At 58.5% G+C, this 21,185-nt stretch overlaps 1 protein-coding gene across 3 annotated transcripts in view; it reads right to left on the bottom strand.

The window, feature by feature from the left end:
* Piezo1 (piezo type mechanosensitive ion channel component 1) overlaps positions 1-21,185 on the bottom strand; it is a 69,029-nt gene that overhangs the window by 1,082 nt on the left and 46,762 nt on the right. The window contains exons 6-48 of one of the 3 annotated variants that reach the window (XM_052166765.1): positions 18,968-19,136; positions 18,623-18,836; positions 18,367-18,538; positions 18,176-18,262; positions 18,008-18,095; positions 17,131-17,231; positions 16,597-16,854; positions 15,665-15,776; positions 15,400-15,578; positions 15,167-15,315; positions 14,863-15,045; positions 14,495-14,610; positions 14,068-14,228; positions 13,748-13,924; positions 12,896-13,021; positions 12,604-12,804; positions 11,986-12,190; positions 10,110-10,214; positions 8,955-9,108; positions 8,624-8,867; positions 8,393-8,489; positions 8,125-8,296; positions 7,506-7,595; positions 7,330-7,430; positions 6,535-6,606; positions 6,097-6,197; positions 5,479-5,572; positions 5,352-5,408; positions 5,093-5,265; positions 4,888-4,994; positions 4,542-4,748; positions 4,131-4,389; positions 3,877-4,065; positions 3,431-3,743; positions 2,955-3,090; positions 2,721-2,868; positions 2,388-2,602; positions 2,087-2,245; positions 1,857-2,004; positions 640-828; positions 464-556; positions 206-378; positions 18-140 (exon numbers count right to left, since the gene is read on the bottom strand). In XM_052166765.1, the coding sequence (XP_052022725.1) occupies positions 18-140; positions 206-378; positions 464-556; positions 640-828; positions 1,857-2,004; positions 2,087-2,245; positions 2,388-2,602; positions 2,721-2,868; positions 2,955-3,090; positions 3,431-3,743; positions 3,877-4,065; positions 4,131-4,389; positions 4,542-4,748; positions 4,888-4,994; positions 5,093-5,265; positions 5,352-5,408; positions 5,479-5,572; positions 6,097-6,197; positions 6,535-6,606; positions 7,330-7,430; positions 7,506-7,595; positions 8,125-8,296; positions 8,393-8,489; positions 8,624-8,867; positions 8,955-9,108; positions 10,110-10,214; positions 11,986-12,190; positions 12,604-12,804; positions 12,896-13,021; positions 13,748-13,924; positions 14,068-14,228; positions 14,495-14,610; positions 14,863-15,045; positions 15,167-15,315; positions 15,400-15,578; positions 15,665-15,776; positions 16,597-16,854; positions 17,131-17,231; positions 18,008-18,095; positions 18,176-18,262; positions 18,367-18,538; positions 18,623-18,836; positions 18,968-19,136 (6,617 nt within the window). The remainder of the gene's footprint in view (positions 1-17; positions 141-205; positions 379-463; positions 557-639; positions 829-1,856; positions 2,005-2,086; positions 2,246-2,387; positions 2,603-2,720; positions 2,869-2,954; positions 3,091-3,430; positions 3,744-3,876; positions 4,066-4,130; positions 4,390-4,541; positions 4,749-4,887; positions 4,995-5,092; positions 5,266-5,351; positions 5,409-5,478; positions 5,573-6,096; positions 6,198-6,534; positions 6,607-7,329; positions 7,431-7,505; positions 7,596-8,124; positions 8,297-8,392; positions 8,490-8,623; positions 8,868-8,954; positions 9,109-10,109; positions 10,215-11,985; positions 12,191-12,603; positions 12,805-12,895; positions 13,022-13,747; positions 13,925-14,067; positions 14,229-14,494; positions 14,611-14,862; positions 15,046-15,166; positions 15,316-15,399; positions 15,579-15,664; positions 15,777-16,596; positions 16,855-17,130; positions 17,232-18,007; positions 18,096-18,175; positions 18,263-18,366; positions 18,539-18,622; positions 18,837-18,967; positions 19,137-21,185) is intronic. The other 2 variants (XM_052166766.1, XM_052166767.1) reach the window with 2 other exon arrangements.

Genomic DNA, 21,185 nt, shown 5'->3' with positions numbered 1-21,185 from the left:
CAGTGGCCTCCACTCACACTGACTGGTCAGGTCTGCCCTCGAGCAGTTGGGCCAGTTGCCTTCGTTCCGTACTGTTGGGGGCCAGCTCCAAGGTGTGCTTCTCGTTGGTGTACTCCACGGTGCCCCCCTTGGCCAGGTCCCTGGGGAGCAGGCAGTGTCAGGCCGTGCGGGGTGTCCCCCAGACCCTCATGAGCACAGCACCCACCTCTGGAAGTTCCAGGTGAAGCGTAGTGTGATGTCGGCTGTGCCGTTGTACAGCTCCTGCTTCATCTGGGCCCGGCTGGGCGGGCTGATGCGCCACAGTGCCCCCGAGCTGCCCTCGATCTGTGCCGTGACGATGTCCTCAGGACTGTACTGGCTAATGAACTGCATGGCGAGCTGTGGGGCACGCTCAGTTAGGGGCCAGGCCACCCTTCCCTGCCAGCCCACCTCACACCCAGTGGGCCCAGGGCAGGTCACTTACTGGGTAGGGGTCGAACTGCTGGGACAGCTCCTCGTAGGCCTGGGGCGTGAACGGCACTATAGACGGCTGCTGGGCACTCATGGTGAACAGCGGCTGCGGACGGGAGCACGGTCAGCATGGAGCCCCCAGGCTGAGAGGACCGCGAGGACCTCGTGTGATGGCGGGCGGCCACTCACCTCGTAGCCACCTAACTTGAGTGTAACAGTGACATCAATGGGCTGGTTGACAACCCCGACCACGGAGCGGATGAGTGACATGAAGAGCAGAGGGAACCAGATGATGGCGATGAGGAAGAGGATGATGAGGCCCCCCATGCCGTACTTGACGATCTTCTTCTTCTTCTGCCCCTTGGGCTGCGGGTATTTCTGGAAGGGAGACACTGGTTACCCTCCCGGCCCCTTGGCCACAGGCCTGAGATCCAGAGATAACCCTCAGTGCAGTCAGCTGGACATTGGCTACGTGCCACACCCACAAGGGGAAAGGAGGCTACTTCCTACACAGCTGCAGGCAGGGCCATGGGCGCAGGGAGCACCACATGGTGGGATAGCCTTAGGCGTGGCCAGGACACTCGGGGAGCACCAGAAGTGAGCGGAAAGCGCACTGCTCTATCACATGGACCAGAGTTCAGTTTCCAGAAGTCATGTTGGGTGGATTACAGCTGCCTGTCCCTCCAGCTCCAGGGCATCTGGCGCCCTCTTCTGGCTTGCTTGGGCACCTGCACGCGTGCACAGACCCACCACACACAGACATATTAAGCTTTCTGGTGGACCAGTGGACCTGACAACAGCAGGTTGTGATCTGAGCAGTATTTCTCACTGGACAGTGACGTCACATGTGCCACGTGTTGGGCGACACAGTGACAACAGCAGCACTGCGTCCACAGAAAAGCAGCAGACACACCAGGGGTTCTGCACTGCACGGGAAGGATTGCGTGGCTCTGAGCGGGAGCATTGACCTGCTACAGGGAACCTTGGCGCATTGCTAGGTGGAGGGGTGCTGCCGAGCCGAGGGAGCCTGGGACGAAATAGTTGTGTGTAAGCAAACAGGCAGACTCAGAGCATGGGGACCACAGACCAGCAAGGGTGGGGAGGGGAGACGGGAAGGAAGAAAGACGTGTCTAAATGTCCTGTGGGCATTAAGTGATGGTTAATTAAGCTGGCTGCAGAGGTGAGCACATGTCCTTTGTGACTGCTAAACCACGAAACAGTCCTGGTAACACACAGCTAATAGTCCCTACCACCCAAACCCAATGGCCCAGTCCACTGTCCCTTACTGCCCAACAGAACCACTGCACGCTGTCCACAGGAGTTCCAGAAAGCTCCCTTCTCTGAGCTGCTGCGCGTGCAGGTTGTGAGTTCCCAGGAAGCACCCAGCCCCCTCCTCGCCCGGGCACCTTCTCTGTCTCTCGGCTGCACTTGATGATAAAGATGTTGGCATAGATGTCTTCCACACACATCCAGTTGGACAGGGACAGCGTGGTGTCGGTCCATACCCAGTCCATGACAGCCCGCAGCTCCACCAGGAATGGCACTAGCCGGAACCTGCCAAGGCCAGGGTTCCATCAGCAGGACAGCCTGCCATGGCTTCTGACCTCTTCATGGGCCCTAGGCAGACCTCACTCACCCCTGGAAAAGGAAGAGGTTTAGATGGTTGTACTTCTTGGTGAGGAAGTTGCCCAAGATACGGGTGGGGTAGCCACAGCGGATCTGGTAGGCCGACAGGGCAAAGTAAATGCACTTCACGAAGTACCACAGCTGTGCCACTGCATTCTGGTTGAACATCCTGAATGGGACAGGACAGGGTGTCAGGGAAAGGTGAACATGACAAACAGTTCCAGAGGCCAACCCAAGCTGCGCCACGCCCAGAGGATACAGTACCTCAGGACAGACTGAGGCCCCAGCGTGCAGCGCCTCATGTCACCTACCTCTCAGTGACAGCTGGTAAGATGAAGAACATCCAGAGGTGAATAGCCACCACCAGGACCACCTGAAAGGCCAGCTTGCCCAGGACGGTCTTCCGCAGGTAGAGGGCGCGGTCGATGACCATGGTGCCGAACTGGACCAGCAGCATGAACAGGAAGGCCTGTGGCACCTGGTCGTCTGACAGCGAGGACGCAATGTCTGTGGCTGCGGAGTGTTTCTGTAGCAGAGGATACAGGTCGGGGAGATGGAGCCGCAGTCTACCTCAGGGTTCTAAGCCCATGCACTCCAAAGACCTAGAGGCCAGTCATCCACTCCGGGGTCCCAGGTCAACCTACCCCAAAAGCCCAAAAACCAAAGATGATGATGATGATGTCGACAATGTCGGCCAGGAACATGAGGGCGTAGACGTCGGTGGCCGCTCGGTACTTGGTGTGCAGAATGTCATGGAAGAAACGCCGCAGGGGTTGGTAAAAGCTCTGGGCCCTGTGGATGGACAGCCCTCAGAGGGTGTAGAGCCGGGTGCACCTCTTTGTCCCGACACCCCTACCATTCCCAGCCAGGCCACTCACAGTGACAGACAGAAGCTCTGCAGCCAGCGCCCAGCCGCCTTCATTCTCTCCCGAACCTTCAGTCTTTCTGGAGTGTGACGGGGCCTCTTTCTTCCGGAAGCTTCCTTTCCTCCCCCTCCCTCTTCGTGCTCGGCCTCTGTGTATGTAAGTCCAGGGAGGTACCAGTGAGCCCATTGGGGACTGGGTGTCCAACAGGCTGACCTCACCCCACTTCAGGGACAGCACAGAAAACTCCCCAGTCACCAGTGACGGGCAACTGCTACTGTGTCCTCTCCTGGGGTGACCTTGAGACTTCAGCCCATAGATGCCCGTCCTGGGCGTAGGGACAACTCCAAGGACGGATACAGGGAGAGCACTGAGCGATTGTGTGTGTCCTAGTGGGTTGTCCCTGTGCTGGGCTGGCCACCTCCAACTGAGGGGTCACCTGTGTCTCCTTCCCTCCCAGGAACATGCAAGGATCTAGCCCGGGTTCTCACCCATGACTGCTGTTCCCTTGGGTCCCGGAGTTTCCTTCCTCCTCCTGAAGCGGATGCTGATGTTCCTCGTGTGCTGGGGCTTAAGGTCCTCTGGGGGATCGTGGACCCCACCCTCGGATCTAACACTTCCTTTCCCTTGGATGTGGTCCCTGGGAGTGCCAGCCAACACCGGCTCCTCAGGATGCCCGGTGCCCGTCTCGGGCTGAGACTCTAGCTTGGCCCCTGCCTCTTCCTCGGCCTCCTGGTCCTTCTCACTATTCCTGCAGTGGTCCTTGGGGACACGATCCTCCTCATGGTCCCAGAGGCCATAGCACTGTGGAGAATACAGGGTGGTGAGGAGCTTGGCCCAGGTCATGCCGAGACCGGCCTGGGCGACCGGGCTCAGGGATGCCTGGGACTGCCAAGGCAGCCGCCCCGCCCCGCCCCGCACTGGCTGATGGGCTCACCAGCAGCTGCGAGCGGTGGAAGAAGAGCGCCAGGAGCTGCACCAGGTCACACTTGACATAGCTGTCCGTCTTCTCGAGGCCCAGAATGCGCGGAGGGAAGTAGGGCTTGTTCTCGTAGCGCCGCAGCACCACGTAGCTGTTCCAGGGGAAGAAGCCGAACTGGAACAGGTATTTGGTGACCACCATGACCTGCGGGACAGGGCACTCAGCGCGGGCTGCGTGGTCCAGCCCCCGCCCCACAAGTCGCTACCCACCTCCGTGAAGACGATCGCAGTCATCCAGAAGCGCTTGCTGGGCCTCGGGATGGTCAGCATGGCCCACAGGAACACCAGCACGGGCAGCACCAGGGACGCGGCCGAGGCCGTCACCATGTGGTTGAGGATGATGATGAAGTAGCAGAGCAGCTCCGAGTGCGCCGCCACGCACTGGTACACGGCCCTGAGCAGCCGCAGCGCCCGGCCCTGCTGGGCTTCAAACCGCTCGGCTTCCTCCAGCTCGGGGATATGCAGGCGCCTGCGGCAGGACCACAGGAGTTTGGGGGCAAGAGGCACAGGGCAACCCCGGGGTGCCCAGCTTTGCCCGCAGCCATGGCAACAGACAGACCCTGATCCCAGGCCTGGGCCTCCCCAGTTCCTGCCTCCTACACCCAGCCTAGTCTGTCCCACCTGTCCAGTAGCAGCTCGCTGGCTGTGCGCATCCGGGTCCGAGGGTTGGCTAAAAGCTCTTGGGAGCCGTGCAGGGAGGCTCCAGCCTGGAGGTCCCCGGCGTCGGTGACAACCTCCTCACTGCCGCTGCGGGTGTTGTAGCCTGTGCTCAGGGGGCTGCTGGTGTCATCTGTCACGCTACTCAGAGGCTCCTCGGCTCCCAACCCACTGTGGGGGGAGAGGTTAGAGGGAAGGGTGGAGGACTGGTGCCAGGAGGACAAGGAGGAACGGAGACAGAACAGTGCTGTGCCCATGACTCCTCCAGAGGACCCGGACTCACCCCAGCCCCCATGGGCCCTGCACCAACCTTGAGGCTGTGCTGGGTCCATCACGGGTCTCCACAGGACCTGACAGTGTGGTCTCATCTTCACCCACATAGAGCTGGTCTAGCACCCCCCGGTGGACCTCTCCACCCTGCAGGGCGGATGGACGGACGGAGAAGTTCTCAGGCCCCTGGGATGGGCCCAGCAGGCTGCGGGTAGGGGTGAAGGGCTCGCCCGAGCGGCGCTTACCCGAAGAAGCTCCTGGGTGAGCAGGTAGCGCTCTGCACACAGCACGTCGCTCATGGTACGGTGGTGCTTCGTGAATGTGCACAGCCAGCGTGTCAGCCCGTCGACCGTGGCCTGGCCCAGCACCCACAGGAACTGCATGGTGCTCAGTACACGCTGCATCACGTGGCTACGGCCTACAGGGAGGGCAAGGTGGTTCTGGGGGATTGGCTGGCCACAAGAGCCCTCAACCCTATGCCCCCTTCCCAGAAAGCACACACACCTGCCATCTCATCCTCTGGGACGTCTACTGGCTCCGCATCTGGGTTCAAGTCACCTCCTGGTCACACACATAATCAGTATCAGGTAGGCCTACAGCTCTCCTACCGTCAGCCCCCAACACAACTCACCAGAAGCCAGCTGCTCCGCCCGATCCTGCTGTGCCCGTTCCCGGCGCTGCCTCAGTACTGTCTGGGCATTGGTTACCCATGCCTGGTACGCCATCTGCCAGCCAGATTTCTTTTTTAGGAGTCTGGCATCTCTAGCTGAGATACCCATTCAGCCGGGCAACATAGTCCCCTCCCAAGGAAGATGACGGAGGGCCAGCCACAGACGAGATCCTGTTCTCTATCCCACTGTGGGTCTTCAGTTCCCCAAGCCCTCTCTGGAAAAGGACTCTCGAGACGGCCATGCAGCCGCCCAGCATGACAAGTGCCAGGGCCTCAAAGATGGACAAGGGCCTCTCCTGGTCCCATGACACCATTTTCCAGTAGGCCCGTGTGGCCTTATAGCAGGTGGCAGTCATAGAGACCCGTTGGGTAAAGAGGGAGGTGTGAGAGTGGAGGGGCACTTGGTGACCTGTGACCCTCACGTCACATCCTGTGTCCCTAGCTGCCTGGGCAGGTCTAAAGGGCTAGGTGAGCTTCCTGGGATGTAGGAGGCGGCTTCTTTGGCCCTCAGATGTCTGACTCTGCACACTGCCCACTCAAACTCCACAGACAGAGCAGGAAGGTGTGGCTCCACCTCACCTGGAAGGCACTCTGAGCTGTAGGCCTGGAGTCCTCAGGGAGGGCCTCCTCTTCCTCCTCGCTATCCGACTCAAACAGGAAGTAGTCGCCAGAGTGGATGACTGTAATCAGCAGGGGGAGGAAAGAGTGTGTGGGAGAGCCCCAGTCTCCACAGCAGGACCCTCAGAAGCTCTGGAGTTCCTATGTTCAGTTTTGAGTTGGGTGGTAGCAAACCCGTTGTTAAGAATGACGCCCCCCCAGCATCTTCCACCCTCACGCCCTTCCCTCTAGGACCAGCCCATGCAGGTTTCAGCAGGGTGGGGAAGGCGGTCCAGGCACAGAACAGAGAACCATGCACAGGCTAGGGGGCCTGACACGACCGGACAGGACAGGACAGGACGAGGAGAAGCGAGAAGGCGGGAAGGACAACAGCAGTACAGAGGGGTCAAGGCAGGGTACCTGTGGCGTGGTCCAGCCAGGGGCGCCACCACTGTCTCCGTGGCGGGGAGGAGCCCCCTGGGCTGTCAGGCCCTGTGGAGGGGCAAGGCAAGCGTGAACAAGCAGGAGAGGATGTGAGGGCAGCCTGTCTTGGGCACAAGGGCACGTGGCAGGGACAGAAACAGACAGGACTCCTGCAGTGGCAGTGTCTCAGAGTCCCAGAGGGATGCAGAGGGGCCACAAGTGCAGGTAGACAGTCCCAGGTGGCCATGTGGCCTACAGGAACACACCACACGGCACAGGACTTGGGGCAGGGTCCCATGGCACATCACTTACACCGAGCACAGGACGAGGGAGTGGGACCCTGTGGCACACCGCTTGCACAGGAGACTTCAGCAGCACACATGCCTGGATACAGTGTGTGTGTGTGTGTGTGTGTGTCTGTGCTGTGTCTGTGTGCTCTGTGTGTGTGAGTGTGTGTGTGTGTGTGTGTCTGTGCTGTGTCTGTGTGCTCTGTGTGTGTGTGTGTATGTGTATGTTGTGTCTGTGTACTCTCTCTCTCTGAGTGTGTGTGTGTGTGTATGTGTGTGTGTGTGTGTGTGCTGTGTCTGTGTGCTCTGTGTGTGTGTGTGTGCTGTGTCTGTGTGCTCTGTGTGTATGTGTGTGTGTATGTGTGTGCGTGTGTGTGTGTGTGCTGTGTCTGTGTGCTCTGTGTGTGTGTGTGTGCTGTGTCTGTGTGCTCTGTGTGTGTGTGTGTGTGCTGTGTCTGTGTGCTCTGTGTGTGTGTCTGAGGTGCAGGGTTCTGTCCACACTCACCTGGCTCCTGGCTGGGATCCTGAGGGTCTGTGGACTGGAGCTGGCCACAGCTTGCCTGGCTCTGTCTGTACTTCTCCTGTTTGGCACGGATGCGCTTCATCCTGCAAGGAGGAAGGAGCTCTGAGTGCTAGGCTGGCCAGAGGGGTCAAAGGGCTCCTAGCCCAGATGACACCTACTGTCTTTTCAGCTGGGCCAGGGACTTCTCCTCACTCTGTCGGTGGAAGTTGATGCTCTTCAGGTTGGCCGCATTGTAGAGGGCAAAGCCCCTGCAAGGAAGAGCCAGGCCTCACTTAGCACTTAGCTCAGACACGGGTGTTGTCCCTCTACCTCTGGGATTGCCTGGGCTCAACCCCAGTGCCTAGGGAGCCTGCCTGGCCCTCCTTATACTGAGGCATGGTCTGGGAGACACCTGACATCTGCAGTCACGAGAGAGGAAACACCTGTCACCTCTTCATCTGGGGCAGAAAACCACAGACAAGAACACTGGGTGGCACCTCTGGGGTAGGTAGCTGAAACTGCTGACCCTACGTTTAGCTCCAGAGCAAAGACCTCTGCTGGGTGCATGAAACCGTGTCACAGCCCTCCAGCTGGGGGACACTCAGGCCACTGGGCGCCACACTGCCTGCTACTGTGTCCAGCCATGGGCAACAAAGGCAGCCCTGGCGATGCCACAGTGCCAGGGGTCCTTAGGCCTCCCTTTAGGTGACAGGATCGAGTGGAGACACTATGGTAGAAGAAACCCCTGCTGAGGACGGGGTCTTCTTCCCCACCCCAAGGAGAAGCAGTTGGGCGGACCTGGAGGCCTGCAGGGCCGTGGCCTTCAGGTCAGCGCTGACGTGCAGGAAGTAGTGGCTGAGGAAGATGCGTCGTTGCAAGAGCAGGAAGAAGAAGCAGATACTGTCCCAGATGATGCCGGCCTCCTCCACGGGCAGCAGGCAGTCCCGGTCCCTGGTCATCATCTCTTTGGCTGTAGGGCAGAGGCCAGCACGGCCAGGGGTAAGCAGCAGAAGCAGCGGCTCTCCTTGTGCCGCCCCTCACCCACCCACGTCCCTCGCCCACTCACGATCATAGTATCCTTTGACTGTGCACACAAGGCTGAAGAGCTGGATGACCCAGCAGAAGTTGCTCTGCATTTGCTCCACGAAGACACAGGACAAGAGCTGGGGGGCGGGAGCAGGGGCAGGTTAACCCAGGGACTACAGGGTGGACGGAGGCGGGGCGGTGTGGGCGGGGCCGGGGCGGTGTGGGCGGGGCCGGGGCGGTGTGGGCGGGGCCGCGGGGTCGGGCTGCTCACCGACAGCATATTCTTAGAGATGATGACGGTGACATTATAGAGGATGAGGCAGTCCCACAGCACGAGTTGGGCCCGTGTGTCCTTCTGCAGTAGGGTGGTGCCAAAGAGCAGCAGGTAGAAGCAGGCTAGCAGGTACCCCAGCCCAAAGATGCTGATGCGGGTGGCCCCCGCGACAAACACCACGACGAGCACCAGCCAGAACAGGTAGCGGAAGACGGCCACCTTCAGCATATCCAGATAGGACCTGGCAAGGGGGGACGTCACTGAGGTTACTGGGTCGCCCCAGGCAGCCCCTTAGCAAGTGCTTCCGAGTGGTCAGCGCAGGACCTACCTGCAGTGGATGAAGTTGGGTATAGGGTTGGGCTCCCCGCGCAGGGGCTCCAGGTGGTCGGTGTTAATGCCCGCCATGCGTTGCCACTCCTCAGTTCGCTCGGCCGAGAAGACCTGCCACTGCTGGGAGGCGCAAAGCAGCAGGAGGAAGTCACCTGCAGGACAGGAGAGGTGCTGCGGGGCATGCAGCTTGTGAGGGGGGGAGGGAAGAGGGAGGGGAAGGAGGGGAAGGAGGAGGGGAGGAGGGAGGAGGAGGAGGGGAGAGAGAAAGGGAGGAGGAAGGGGGAGAGAGAAGGGGAGGAGGGAGGAGGAGGAGGGGAGGGAGAAAGGGAGGAGGAAGGGGGGAGGAGGGAGGAGGAGGAGGGGAGGGAGAAAGGGAGGAGGAAGGGGGGAGGAGGGAGGAGGAGGAGGGGAGGGAGAAAGGGAGGAGGAGGAAGAGGGGAGGGAGAAAGGGAGGAGGAGGAGGGGAGGGAGAAGGGGAGGAGGGAGGAGGAGGGGAGGGAGAAAGGGAAGAGGAGGAGGAGGGGAGAGAGAAGGGGAGGAGAGAGGAGGAGGAGGGGAGGAGAGAGGAGGAGGAGGGGAGGGAGAAAGGGAGGAGGAGGGGGAGAGAGAAGGGGAGGAGGGAGGAGGAGGAGGGGAGGGAGAAGAGGAGAAGGGAGAAAGGCGGAGGGGGAGGAGAAGGAGGAGGAGAGGGGAGAAAGGGAGGAGGGGAGGGAGAAGAGGAGAAGGGGAGAAAGGCGGAGGGGGAGGAGAAGGAGGAGGAGAGGGGAGAAAGGGAGGAGGGGAGGGAGAAGAGGAGAAGGGGAGAAAGGCGGAGGGGGAGGAGAAGGAGGAGGAGAGGGGAGAAAGGGAGGAGGGGGAGGAGAAGGAGGAGGAGGGGAGGGAGAAAGGGAGGAGGCAGGGTTTCTCTGTATAGCCCTGGCTATTCTGGAACTCACTCTGTAGACGAGGCTGGCCTTAAACTCAGAAATCCGCCTGCCTCTGCCTCTCAGAGTGCTGGGATTACAGTCATGGGCCACCACTGCCCGGTGCCACTCAACTGTTAACACCCAGACAACCTGTCCTCTTCTGGGTCCCAGGCAAAGGTCCCCGTGCCTCTGAGTCCTCACGCTCTCCTGTGACAGAGGCCCTGGGATAAGGATGGGGTTGCACTTACTGATAAGGTTGGTGGAGTTGGGGGCTCTGAAGAAGTCAGGCAGGTACAGCCACTTGATGAGAGCGGAATTCATGGGGATAGCCTTGCTCCAGCGCCATGGATAGTCTATGGACAGGGGGCACATCAGGGAGCCGTCAGAAAGGGCAAAAGCTCTCCTTATCCTCTCTGCTGCCGGAAGGCCTAAGAGCCCGGCAACAATGTCCCAGGAGCCCCAGAGGCCATCGATGGTGTCACATATGCCGGTGTGGTCAGAACCTGTTCTCACACCACTCTCTCGGTCTCAGGGACACTGACCCATGGATTCAGCGATTCTAACAGGCCATGATCTTTAAGCAGAAACTACACCAGGCTTGGAGGGATCAGGGGATAAGGTTGGAAGCTATGGAGAGGCCAGAGGGCAAGACTGTGGTGAGCTTTACCTGAGACAGGGCAGGTACCTCCCAAGAAGATGCCAGTGTTTGGGATGAATTATGGTTCATACAATTTAATAGCATGAAACATAAAATAATAAAACACAAAGCGAGAACTAGCCCAGATATCCTACAACTACGATACACCCTGGATGTGGTTACCTCGCCAGCCACACCTGGGAGGCTCCTGAGTGAACAGGAAGACCTCAAGGGCCCTGTCATAACCTCTCACAGAAATCACAACTGAGGGATTTCTCCTGCACCCACTAACTGCAGCAGAGTCACACTGCACCATCCTGCACTGGGACATCACTGAACTGGACAGGCTGTGGACCGATGCCCGAGGGGGCAGGGCTGGCTTCAAAGATCTGCACGAAGGGACACGCGGGTAGGGCACACTTGCCAAGAACATGTCTGAAATGAACGTGTGGAGCTGTCCCAGGTACACAGCCCAGCTGAGGGGGGTATCCCTGCCAGTCTCACAGGGAGGACAGGCTGTTCATTCACCAAGGACACGAAGGACAAGGAAAACCCCAGGAATCACCCAGCTGGAAGACAGGTGTGAGCCAGGCATGTCTACTTATGTCACCGGCTGGGACAAGAGGACAATCTGACAATCTGGGGACCTGAAACACTTTCCACTCTGTTTAAAACAAAGAACAGGCTCAAACAAACAAACAAACAAACAACAACAACAACCACACCAAAGAGGGGGACCTGGGCGTAGCCCAGTGACTGAGCCTAACGTGTAAATCACAGGCTCCACACCCACCCTTAGGATGATTAAAAAAAACTTTAAATTTGCAGTTGAGAAATGCAAACTCGGGCTGGTGAGATGGCTCAGCGTTTAAGAGCACTGACTGCTCTCCCGAAGGTCCTGAGTTCAAATCCCAGCAACCACATGGTGGCTCACAACCATCTGTAATGAGATCTGATGCCCTCTTCTAGTGTGTCTAAAGACAGCTACAGTATTCTTATGTATAATAAATAAATAAATCTTTAAAAAAAAAAAGAAGAAGAGAAAAATGCAAGCTCCCCCCACCGAGAAGCTAGTGGAAGACTGAAGACACGTGAGAACGAAAGAAAAACCGTCACCGGAGCAGTGAGCAGCCGCCCTGTGTTACCCCTGGGTCTGTAGCACCCGGATGTGGGCAGGCAAGGTTGCGTGAACAGGTCAAATGGGCAGCCATGGGCCACACCAGGCCCCTGGCACCAACACATGGACCACCATGAACTCTGTGGCCATAAAGTTCCTCTTGCTTAATCAGGAACATCCAACCTTTGTGGCACGTAGCAAAGCCATCAACCTGGATGTCCAAAAATGTCATAGGCCAAACTAGCCTATACAGACTGCAGCAGCTATAACAGGTTCCCTTGGCAGGAATGTAGGTGTGGAGGGTGAACAGGAAACAGACCGGGAGTTTCCACGCGACCACACATACCAAGCCCCTCTGCCTGAGGCTTACCAATGCATAGCGCGGGAGGCATGCCCAGGCACAGCAGGTACTGGTACAGCAGGAACAGTGTGAGGAACAGACAGTAATTGGGCCAGAGGCGGGCGATGGCCTCCCGGCGCCGGCGGGTAAGGATGGCCACCAACCAGCAGCCGTGTAAGATCACCATGAAGTTCATGCGCTGACCAATCACATTCACGGCCATCAAGAAGCAAATCTGGAGGGGATATAACGGGTGGGTACACCAGCAGGAAGGGAGCTGCTCTGGGTCTAGGCTCAGAGCAGCCCTGCCTGCCTGAGGTCAGAGAGCGGCTCATCTTTCCTGGAGGTGAGGGGAGCAGCCTCCCAGACCACCGTCCCAGGGCAGCAGAGCCTAGACACATCTCCACCATAGTTAGCGGAAGCCAAGACTCCGGGATGAGGAGCCCCGCGCCTGGGGTAGATGCTAGCTTCAGACAGTGGCCAGCCTTGGTCTGCCCCTGCCAGGGAGGACTCAATCCAACCTCCTTGACCTTCCTGGGCATGCGGCAGGTCTCTGGGCTAGCCTCGGGACTATCTATGCTTAGACATCCTTAGAGATGCTCAGGGGACTCCTACTACCATTCCTGCCGAAAGGACGCCCAGCCTCACCTCCAGCCCGAATTTGTAGAAGAAGAAGTTGATGAAATACTTGAGGCAGCTAAGTAGGTCCTGGTCCAGCCTCTGGCGGGTGCCGTCTGCGCACACGGCCTGGGCCGGCAGAGGGGCACGCTGGTGCTGCCGGCGGTAGTGCTCTTGACGCCGGTACACCACAGCCTCGAACACCAGCAGCAGAAGGATCTGCAGGTGGTTCTGTGAAGGTGGGGTCAGGGGTCAGTGGGGGTCAGAGGTCAGTGGGGACCATCTGGGACCATCCACCCTGGATGCCAGTGCCCCTACTCACCTGGATATAGCCCAAGTTGGGGTATCCCTTTCGCACCCCAAACCAGTTGGCAGGGTCAACAGGGCCACGGTACAGCAAAGACTGGTTGATCTCCAAGGGCTGCAAGTTGGTACTGTTGGGGAAAGGCTGAAAAGAGGGGTGAGTGTGAGCCCCCAGGCCCCAGGCCAGGATGGAATGGGGATTGTGGGTACTGTCTTTTTTTGTTTGTTTTAGTTTTTTGGATTTGGTTTTTTCAAGACAGGGTTTCTCTGTATAGCCCTGGCTGTCCTGGAACTCACTCTGTAGACCAGGCTGGCCTTGAACTCAGAAATCCACCTGCCTCTGCCTCCCAGAGTGCTGAGATTACAGGCATGCACCACCACCACCCGGGTTTGGTTGTTTTTTTTTTTGTTTTTTTTTTTAAGATTTATTTACTTATTTTATTTATGAGTACACTGTAGCTGTCTTCAGAAACAGCCCAAAAGAGGGCATCAGATCCCATTATAAATGGTTGTGAGCCACCATGTGGTTGCTGGGAATTGAACTCAGGACCTCTGGAAGAGCAGCCAGTGCTCTTAACCTGAAACATCTCTCCAGGCCCTGTAGGTGCTATCTTAAGCCATCCCACAGCCGAAGCACCAGGTTGGCTCCAGGGTAGACAATGGCTGCCCTTCCAGAGGTCCACAGGGCCATCAGTCTTGGGGCCGCCTTGATGGGGAAGGGGATAGGTCAAAGCCAGAGGTATAAATAGAATGAAGCCAGGTGAATCCTGGAGTAGCTGTCACTGCAGGAGGCGCTGGCCCCCGCCTCTACATTCCATGAGGAATCCCTCCAGCTGGGGCAGCTCCTCAGGTGGACGCCCCACGCTTGTACCTCAGTGCAGTTGCTGGAGTACTCATGCGGGTTGACAATCTTGAGCTGATAGAGCATCTTGCACACAATGATGATACAGGTCCATACGGTGGACAGGCAGGAGGCCATGGGCCGGAAGCGCGGATAGGGCAGGGCAAAGGCCCACAGCACCACCAGCAGCAGGTTCATCACAGACACCTGTGGGAACAGGCGGCGGTGGGCGGACTAGACTGCAGGACGCCCGCCACCGCCCTGCAGGTCTGGCTCTCGAGCAGCCAACAAAGCCAGGGCTGGAGAAACCCTGCTTCAGACAAGGAAACAGGCCAGGCTGGGACACTCACTTCCTTCAGGGCCACCCAGACAGTGTAGAGGGCCACCAGCTTGAAGACGTGAAGTTCTAGCAAGCGCCGCACGAACACCTGGATGCGGGTGAGGACGGCGGAGAAGCTGGCCGCCAGGTCCAGCAGCCGGTCAGCCACCAGGCCCCACTTGCTGGCCGCGCCTGCGGAGGTGGGCTCAGTGAGGAGGGGCAGGCCTTGGCGAGGAGGGTGAGGTTTAGGAGGACGGGGATGCGGTGCAGCTCGGTATGAAGGGGTAAATCTTGGTGAGGAGACAGCTCCAGAAGGAGGAGGAAGGGCCACAAAGGGGGGTTGGAGCTCCTGTCGGCCTTCCTCGAACCGACATCCAGGAGGCCGCGGAACTGAACACGCGTCTTAGCACCTCGTGTGCCTTGTGGGGCTGTGTTCCGCTCACCCCTTCCAGACTCACCCTCAGGGACCTGTGCGGCCTGGTGATGCCCATCCACGCTCTGCCCGTCATCATCCCTGAAGACTTCCTCTTCCTCCTGATGCTGAAGCAGAGGGGCTTCGCTCACTGCATCCTGCCTGGGGAAGCCCAAGAGTCACTTCCTGCCCCGCCTTCCTGGCTCTCCCTGCCCTGAGGCAGCCCCCCTGGCCCCCCTTCCCCCACAACCCCTCCACGGTGCGTCTGTAAACCCTAACCCAGGTTAGCATGGCTTAAGGCACCTCACGGCTCCCTCTCAAGCTCAGGACCGTCGGCTAACTCTGTGACAGCCCCCAGCGTCACCCCCAGTTCCCGCAGACCCAAACCACCCGTGACCCTGGAAGGCAGAAAACCTGCGAGCCCCTCGAGGGCGGCGAGGGCCTGGCGGGGGCACGTGCTCCAGGTCAGTGAGCTGCATGAACGGTCTGTGGAAGTAGTGCAGCTGCAGGATGCAGGCCAGCAGGAAGAAGCCGGGGATGAGGATGCTGGAGAAGAGCTCGGACACGCTGAACTGCTCCAGGCCCAGGTCGCCCAACCTGGAGAAGAGCGCGCCCTCAGCCCCTCACTGCGCCCTGCCCCAGGGGCCACCGTGAACAGGAGCAGAGGGAGACAAGGAAGGCTCAGCGCCTGCCCTGAGGGAGCGAGCGCCCTACTCACTGCTCATCCGTGAAGCCCGTGAGGTTGCGCCAGTAGGTGGGGAAGTCCTGGAACTGGAAGGTGTACACGGCGATGAGCACCAGCATGGTATAGGCCACCACGAGCCACCAGAAGACGCGGAGCAGCTTCCTCCACAGGGTGTAGTAGACCTGCGGGTGGTGACGGTGAGCTGGCGAGCCGGGGACAGAGCCCCTCTCGCTCGCCAGCCCTACCTGCCCGGTCAGCACGGGCACCTGGAACAGCGTGAGGCACAGCAGGAAGAGGAACATGTAGACGATCTTGTAGACCACCAGGCGGCCGGCAAAGCTGACCACGATGAACATGCCGGCGCACACGTAGATCCAGTACTTGACATAGATGCCCGTGACCAGCTCCCCCAGGCTCCGCAGCAGTGTCTGGGTCTGTGTGGGCTCTGCAGGGCGGGACAGAGGGTGAAGGGGTGGCCCGGGCAGAGAGGGGACCGTGCAGGTGAGGCTCCACCTCTCGCGTGCCACTCACCAGTGTCTGCCACCGTGACCTCCAGCAGCGCTGCGGGCACCTTCTTCCTCTTCAACAGCTTCTCCTTCACGAACTGACGCAGGAGGAGCCAGAACGTGAGCAGATAGAGCAGCTGTGGGGAGCAGGGGTGTCACCGAGGGCTCAGCCTGTGAGCCGGGGGCCCCCGAAAACCCTCAGCCTCTTCCATGACCTCAGACTCAACCTCACTCGCATGTATAGGTTTACACAGATCCACGGATGTACGTGAAAGCCTCACGGACACGGGCTCACAATCTTATGTTCTTCGGCCAGACTCACGTGTGTACAAATGTACACACATACACTAGTACGCATACAGTCTCACTTGAGATGTATTAAAATCCACCAGGTTACAGTGGGCAGGCAACACCACACCTGCCTCATGCAGGGACACTTGGGTGACCCAAGAGCCAAACACACCAGACCTGAGTCACAGACACTCAGTGCCACACAGCGGAGTCCTGTCAGGGCAGACAGAATACACACACGGACACTCACAGCATGGAGGACATTGTGACAGCGTGCCACTCACTCGGTCACAATGTCTATATTCGCCAGGCAGTGGTGGCGCATGTCTTTAATCCCAGCACTTGGGAGGCAGAGGCAGGCGGATTTCTGAGTTCAAGGCCAGCCTGGTCTACAGAGTGAATCCCAGGACAGCCAGGGCTACACAGAGAAACCCTGTCTCGGAAAAAAAAAACAAATCCCCCCCCCCAAAAAAAAACCAACAAAAACAAACAAAAAACAATGTCTATATTCTAGGGTTGACCCACAGGAATCCACTGTCAGCTTCAGACACAGTCTCCTCCAGTCTCTACCCAACTAAACCAATGGTCAACTAGCAGAGCACTGTCACCTTCCCGGGATCCCAGGGAGAAATCTGCCCACTACCCAGAGACAGCGCTGACACTCACCATGGCGCCGAGGTCCAGGCAGGGGTAGCGCGTGTGTTCCAGTCCCAACTGGTGCAGACTGACGGGGCCCAAGGTGGTGGGCAGCTCGGGGAGCTCCATGGCCCACACATAGCGCAGGCAGCAGAGCGTCAGTCCATACAGCAGGATGCAGGGGGAGCAGAGCATAGCCAGCTGGTGGCGGCTCCGCACGGTCCAGATGAGGCAGGCCCAGAGCAGCAGGACGAAGGTCAGCCAGCTGTGGTACATGATGCTCCACACCTGCACAGCCAGGGTCAGTGAGCAGGGACTGCATGGGACACCCAGCCAACGCTTCAGCCCCCCACGGGAAGGCCTCCCATGAGGTGGCCCACGCACAACTCGTGCATTCACACACTGCACAGCTCCAGGATGTTGGTGACTTGCATGGGCAGTTCTAGCACTGTTTCTGGTGACTGGGCCTCAGGTTTGGAAATGAACTACACCCCGCCTCCCTGCATTCTGTGAGAAGACTTCAGTGGCCCCGGGGGGTGGGGTGGGGGAGGGGCTGCTCCTTACCATCATGGCAATGAGGGCACATACATAGCTCTGGTCCATGATGAGGTGGCCCAGGCCATGTAGTGGTGACATCTCTTTCAGCTCAGCCAGCCTGGGGCGTGCTGGGGGTGGGACTGAGATTAGCTACCAAATAGGAACCACAGAACCCCTCCCCATTCTCAAACGTGTCCCTAAAGCACAGGGGCAGGCTATCTGCAGCGTCAGGACCTTACAGGCAGGAGGGGGCAGGCCCACCAGGCCAAGAAGGACAGAAGAATCTGAACCTTCTAAATGTCGCTGGGACCCTGGTCAAACCCTCCTGGCCTCACTTTTTAAGAGTCTGAGGCAGGAGATGGCCCTTTCAGATCGGTGACTCCCACGTATCACACAATGACAAGCTGTAAAAGTGGGGGGTCTGTGAGATGCCTCAGCAGGGTAAGGTACCAGTCTGGCGCCAAAGCCCAAGGACCAGAGTTCAAGCCCCGTAGTAGAAAGAGAAAATCAACGTCTGTAAGTTGTCCTCTGATGTCACCCCCGCATGCATTAAATAAATAAATGTCATGAAAGAGTTTTTTTTCTTTAAGTTCAAGGAAAAGAAATAAGGACCTAGAAAAAGACCTAGAAGTCTCAGAATGACAGAGGCTCCAGGGGCCTTGAACCATGGGTAGCCAAATCCCATCTGAGAACAGAAAATGGGGGACCTGGAGGGCCACCCAACGGGTCTAGGTGGTCAGCGGTTTAGCCCTAGGAGGTTCAAGCAGAAGGCAAGGAATGCATATAAGACCAGTGGCCACCAGGGGGCAGCCTCGACTTGTCCACAGAGAGATCAGAGACATTGGGTCCCGGCTAGTCAATGCTCACAGGAGGGCAGCCCATGGCCACAGAGCCGGAAACTCACCTGGACGCTGGCGGACGGGGCTCTGGCTAGTTAGGACATGCACGGTGCAGTTGTCGATGTCAGGTTCCGTGGTCATGGGCATCTCACCCTGCAGAGGATACGCGGGTCAGATAGCCACTCCAGACGGCTCCCATTGCTTTCCAAACCCTTGACCGCCTGCCTGCTCACCTGGGTGGCACCCCTAGCCTGGGACTCCGGCTCCAGCTGGTCCAGCTCCAGCTCATGTTCCTCATCCTCCCTGGGAGTCTCCTTCCTCTGCAGAGATCACAACTCTGAGTGCAGTCCCAGGGCTGGGAGTCCTCAGGGCATCCGCCTCACCCGTGTGCCAGATGCCAATACAGTTGACGGCGGGGACTCACCAGCTCTGGGGGACAGCTCTTACGGAGCTTCAGGAGAGAGGTGGCTGTGTAATACAGCAGCAGCAGGATCCCGGGGCTCACGTAGATGGGCCAGGCGTGTTTAGTGTTGAGGACCAGAGTGTTGGGGCTGGAGCAGTTAGGGAGGTCTACGAAGTTCTTGAGACCAAATAGCCTGTTCAGAGAGGGCGTGTCAGACTGCCATGTCTGCGGGTCTCGGGGCTGTGGCTGGAGGGGTGGGGCTGTGTGGAAGCCTTACCTGGCCCAGAGGCTGCCAGGTGGCAGCATGTCCTGGATAAATGGTGTCTGATAGCAGTATAGACAAATGAGATGACCGGCACCGAAGCAGCTCACCATGACACAGAGGGTATTAAAGCCCAGGGGACTGAGAGGAAAGTGGCAGGCCCACCAGGTGCAGATAGCCAGGAACACCACCAGGTAGACGCTGGAGAAGGCCGAAGGGTGGGCTATGCCTGCAGGGGATGGGGTGAGCACAGGCATCTGAATCACTCCTGGCCTAGCCCATCGGGAAGCCCTGAGTCACCCCACCACCACCACCACCATGCCAGTCAGTGCCAGGACTCCATTCCCTGCCCCACGGTACCTGCCAGTGCCAGCAGCACAATGACCAGCATGCGTCCAGAGGTCAGCAGCAGCCAGTGGGCTGTGACCCGGAAGCGGGAGGCCAGCCACTGCCTGCGTTTGGTTGCTAGGGCAGGGGCTCCCTGCGTCCCCGCAGCTGGGGCAGCATCTATGTCGTCGTCATCATCCTGCTGAAGTCATGGGGAAGTGACGTCAGGGTCATCACCACCGAGGCCGCTCCAGCCTCATCTGCCTAGCTGAAGTAAGAGATGAGGCCTGTCCCACAGCTGCCCCTCTGATGTCGCCCACAGCCTGAAACGAGCCTTTCTCCTTTCTCACAGAGCGGGCATGCCCACAGCCCCATCCTACTCGGAGACAAAATCCCGCCAGGCCGGGTATAGCAAGCATGTCCCAGCTACTCTGGGGACAAGCAACTCCTTTTGCTTTGGGATCCTGGACAAGCATCCCATCTTGGACATGATGTCCTAAAAGACAAGACAGCCACCCAGGTCCCAAATCTGTCCCTGAAGATCCTGTGTCACTTTTGTTGGGTTTCTGGGAAGAGGCTTTTTTAGGATAGAGGGAAAGAGTTTTTTGGATTTTTTTTTTAAAGATTTATTTATTTATGTTATTTATATGAGTACACTGTCACTGTCTTCAGACACAAAAAAGGGCATTGGATCCCTTTACTAATGGTTGTGAGCCACCATGTGGTTGCTGGGAATTGAACTCAGGACCTTTGGAAGAGCAGTCAGTGCTCCTAACAGCTGAGCCATCTCTCCAGTCTGGGAAAGAGTTCAAACACACAGACCGTGTGCCCTACGTTACAGTTTTTACAGCATTTTCAGATCCATAATCCTTGATCCAGTGGTAACAGACAACTGCCCAGTCCCACAGGTCAGGGAGAACAAGGCTACATTTGTACCTTGTGGGGCTTCTTGGGAGTGAGGGGGACCCTGGGGGACACAGCAGCATCAGCACCTCCAACCGGGCATTCCCCAGCTTTTCTGTATCCCAGAGGAGGTACCATGTTTGGGATTGCCACGAGTCCTCTTTGACCCTTCAGAATGTCAGATTGACAGAATGATTAGTTACCTGGGAAGAAACGGGACAGTCCCTGCCTGGGGCAGCAGATGGAGACCCAACAGGACCTGTTTTCCCTGGCACTGATAGAAGGTTTCCCAGAACAGAGCTGGATTTAGGTCTCAGAGAAGGCCAGAGTATGGCGGAAAGGAACATGGGCTGTTGTCAGCAGCCCTAGCTCAAGCCAGCTTCTGGCAGCCCACGGCCCCAGCTGTGCCTGTGGGAACAGTTGAGGGATGCTGGGTACTCAGGCTAAGTGCCTTGGCTCTGGAGCAAGATGGCATGGGAGCTCTCAGCTCCAATAGTCGCCGTGCTGTATAGCCTTAGGGAAGGGGCTCAACTTCTGTCTGCCTCCCGTCTGCAAGATAGGGAGCCTGGGCAGGACAGAAGAGCCTGCAGGCCCTGCCCTCACCGGCCATCCGGCTGAGGCAGCGATCAGATCCCAGGGATCACAGACTAGAAGCAAGAAGGTTGGAGGCCAGGCCAGGGGAGAATGGCTGGTCTCTGAGCTCACCCCTTCGACAAGCACATAGAAGCCAGAAGTAAGGCCAATGGGGGCATGGGTGAGGAGGGTCCGAGGGAAGAAGGCACAGCTATCTCCTGCTAGTCAAGGGGGAAGGACACACCCCTGGGTTGGAAGGTAAGATGACCTGGCCTCGGCCATGGGAACCTCTCCAGAAGCACCTTGTCAAAGGAGCAATTCCAGGCAAAGGAAGAAAGGCATTGCGGGTGACAGGGACAGATGCCCCTCCCAGCTCCCCACCCTCACTGCTCCGCCCAGCACCCACCCCTGAGGCTTCTGGAGCCCCTAGTCCTCTCGGGTTTCCTCAAAACCCTCGAGGGCCCAGCTGGTGTCAGGTGTTGATGAATGGGTTCTGGGACTTGCAGTCTGAGAGCAGGGTGTGCCCGCACAGCACCGAGACACCTGGGAGGTCATAAATCCTAACTCAGCTCGGGGGATGGGGGCAGGCTAAGCCAGCCATGGCGTGGGGAAGCTGGAGCACACAGCCCCCCAAACGGGGCCCAAGGGTGCTCGGTGTCCAGCTGTGGCCCCTGGGACAGTGTCAGGAGCGGCTCACCCTAGAAATAACCCTGAGACAGCCTCAGGTCGTGCAGGGAGCCAACCGAGGCCCCTCCGGTCCTAACCCGGCTTGGTA

Source organism: Apodemus sylvaticus, chromosome 21, assembly GCF_947179515.1.
Source record: "Apodemus sylvaticus chromosome 21, mApoSyl1.1, whole genome shotgun sequence".
NCBI lineage: Eukaryota > Metazoa > Chordata > Mammalia > Rodentia > Muridae > Apodemus > Apodemus sylvaticus.
Note: the sequence above shows the minus strand (reverse complement) of the source record. Positions and strands in the feature narration are given on the sequence as shown.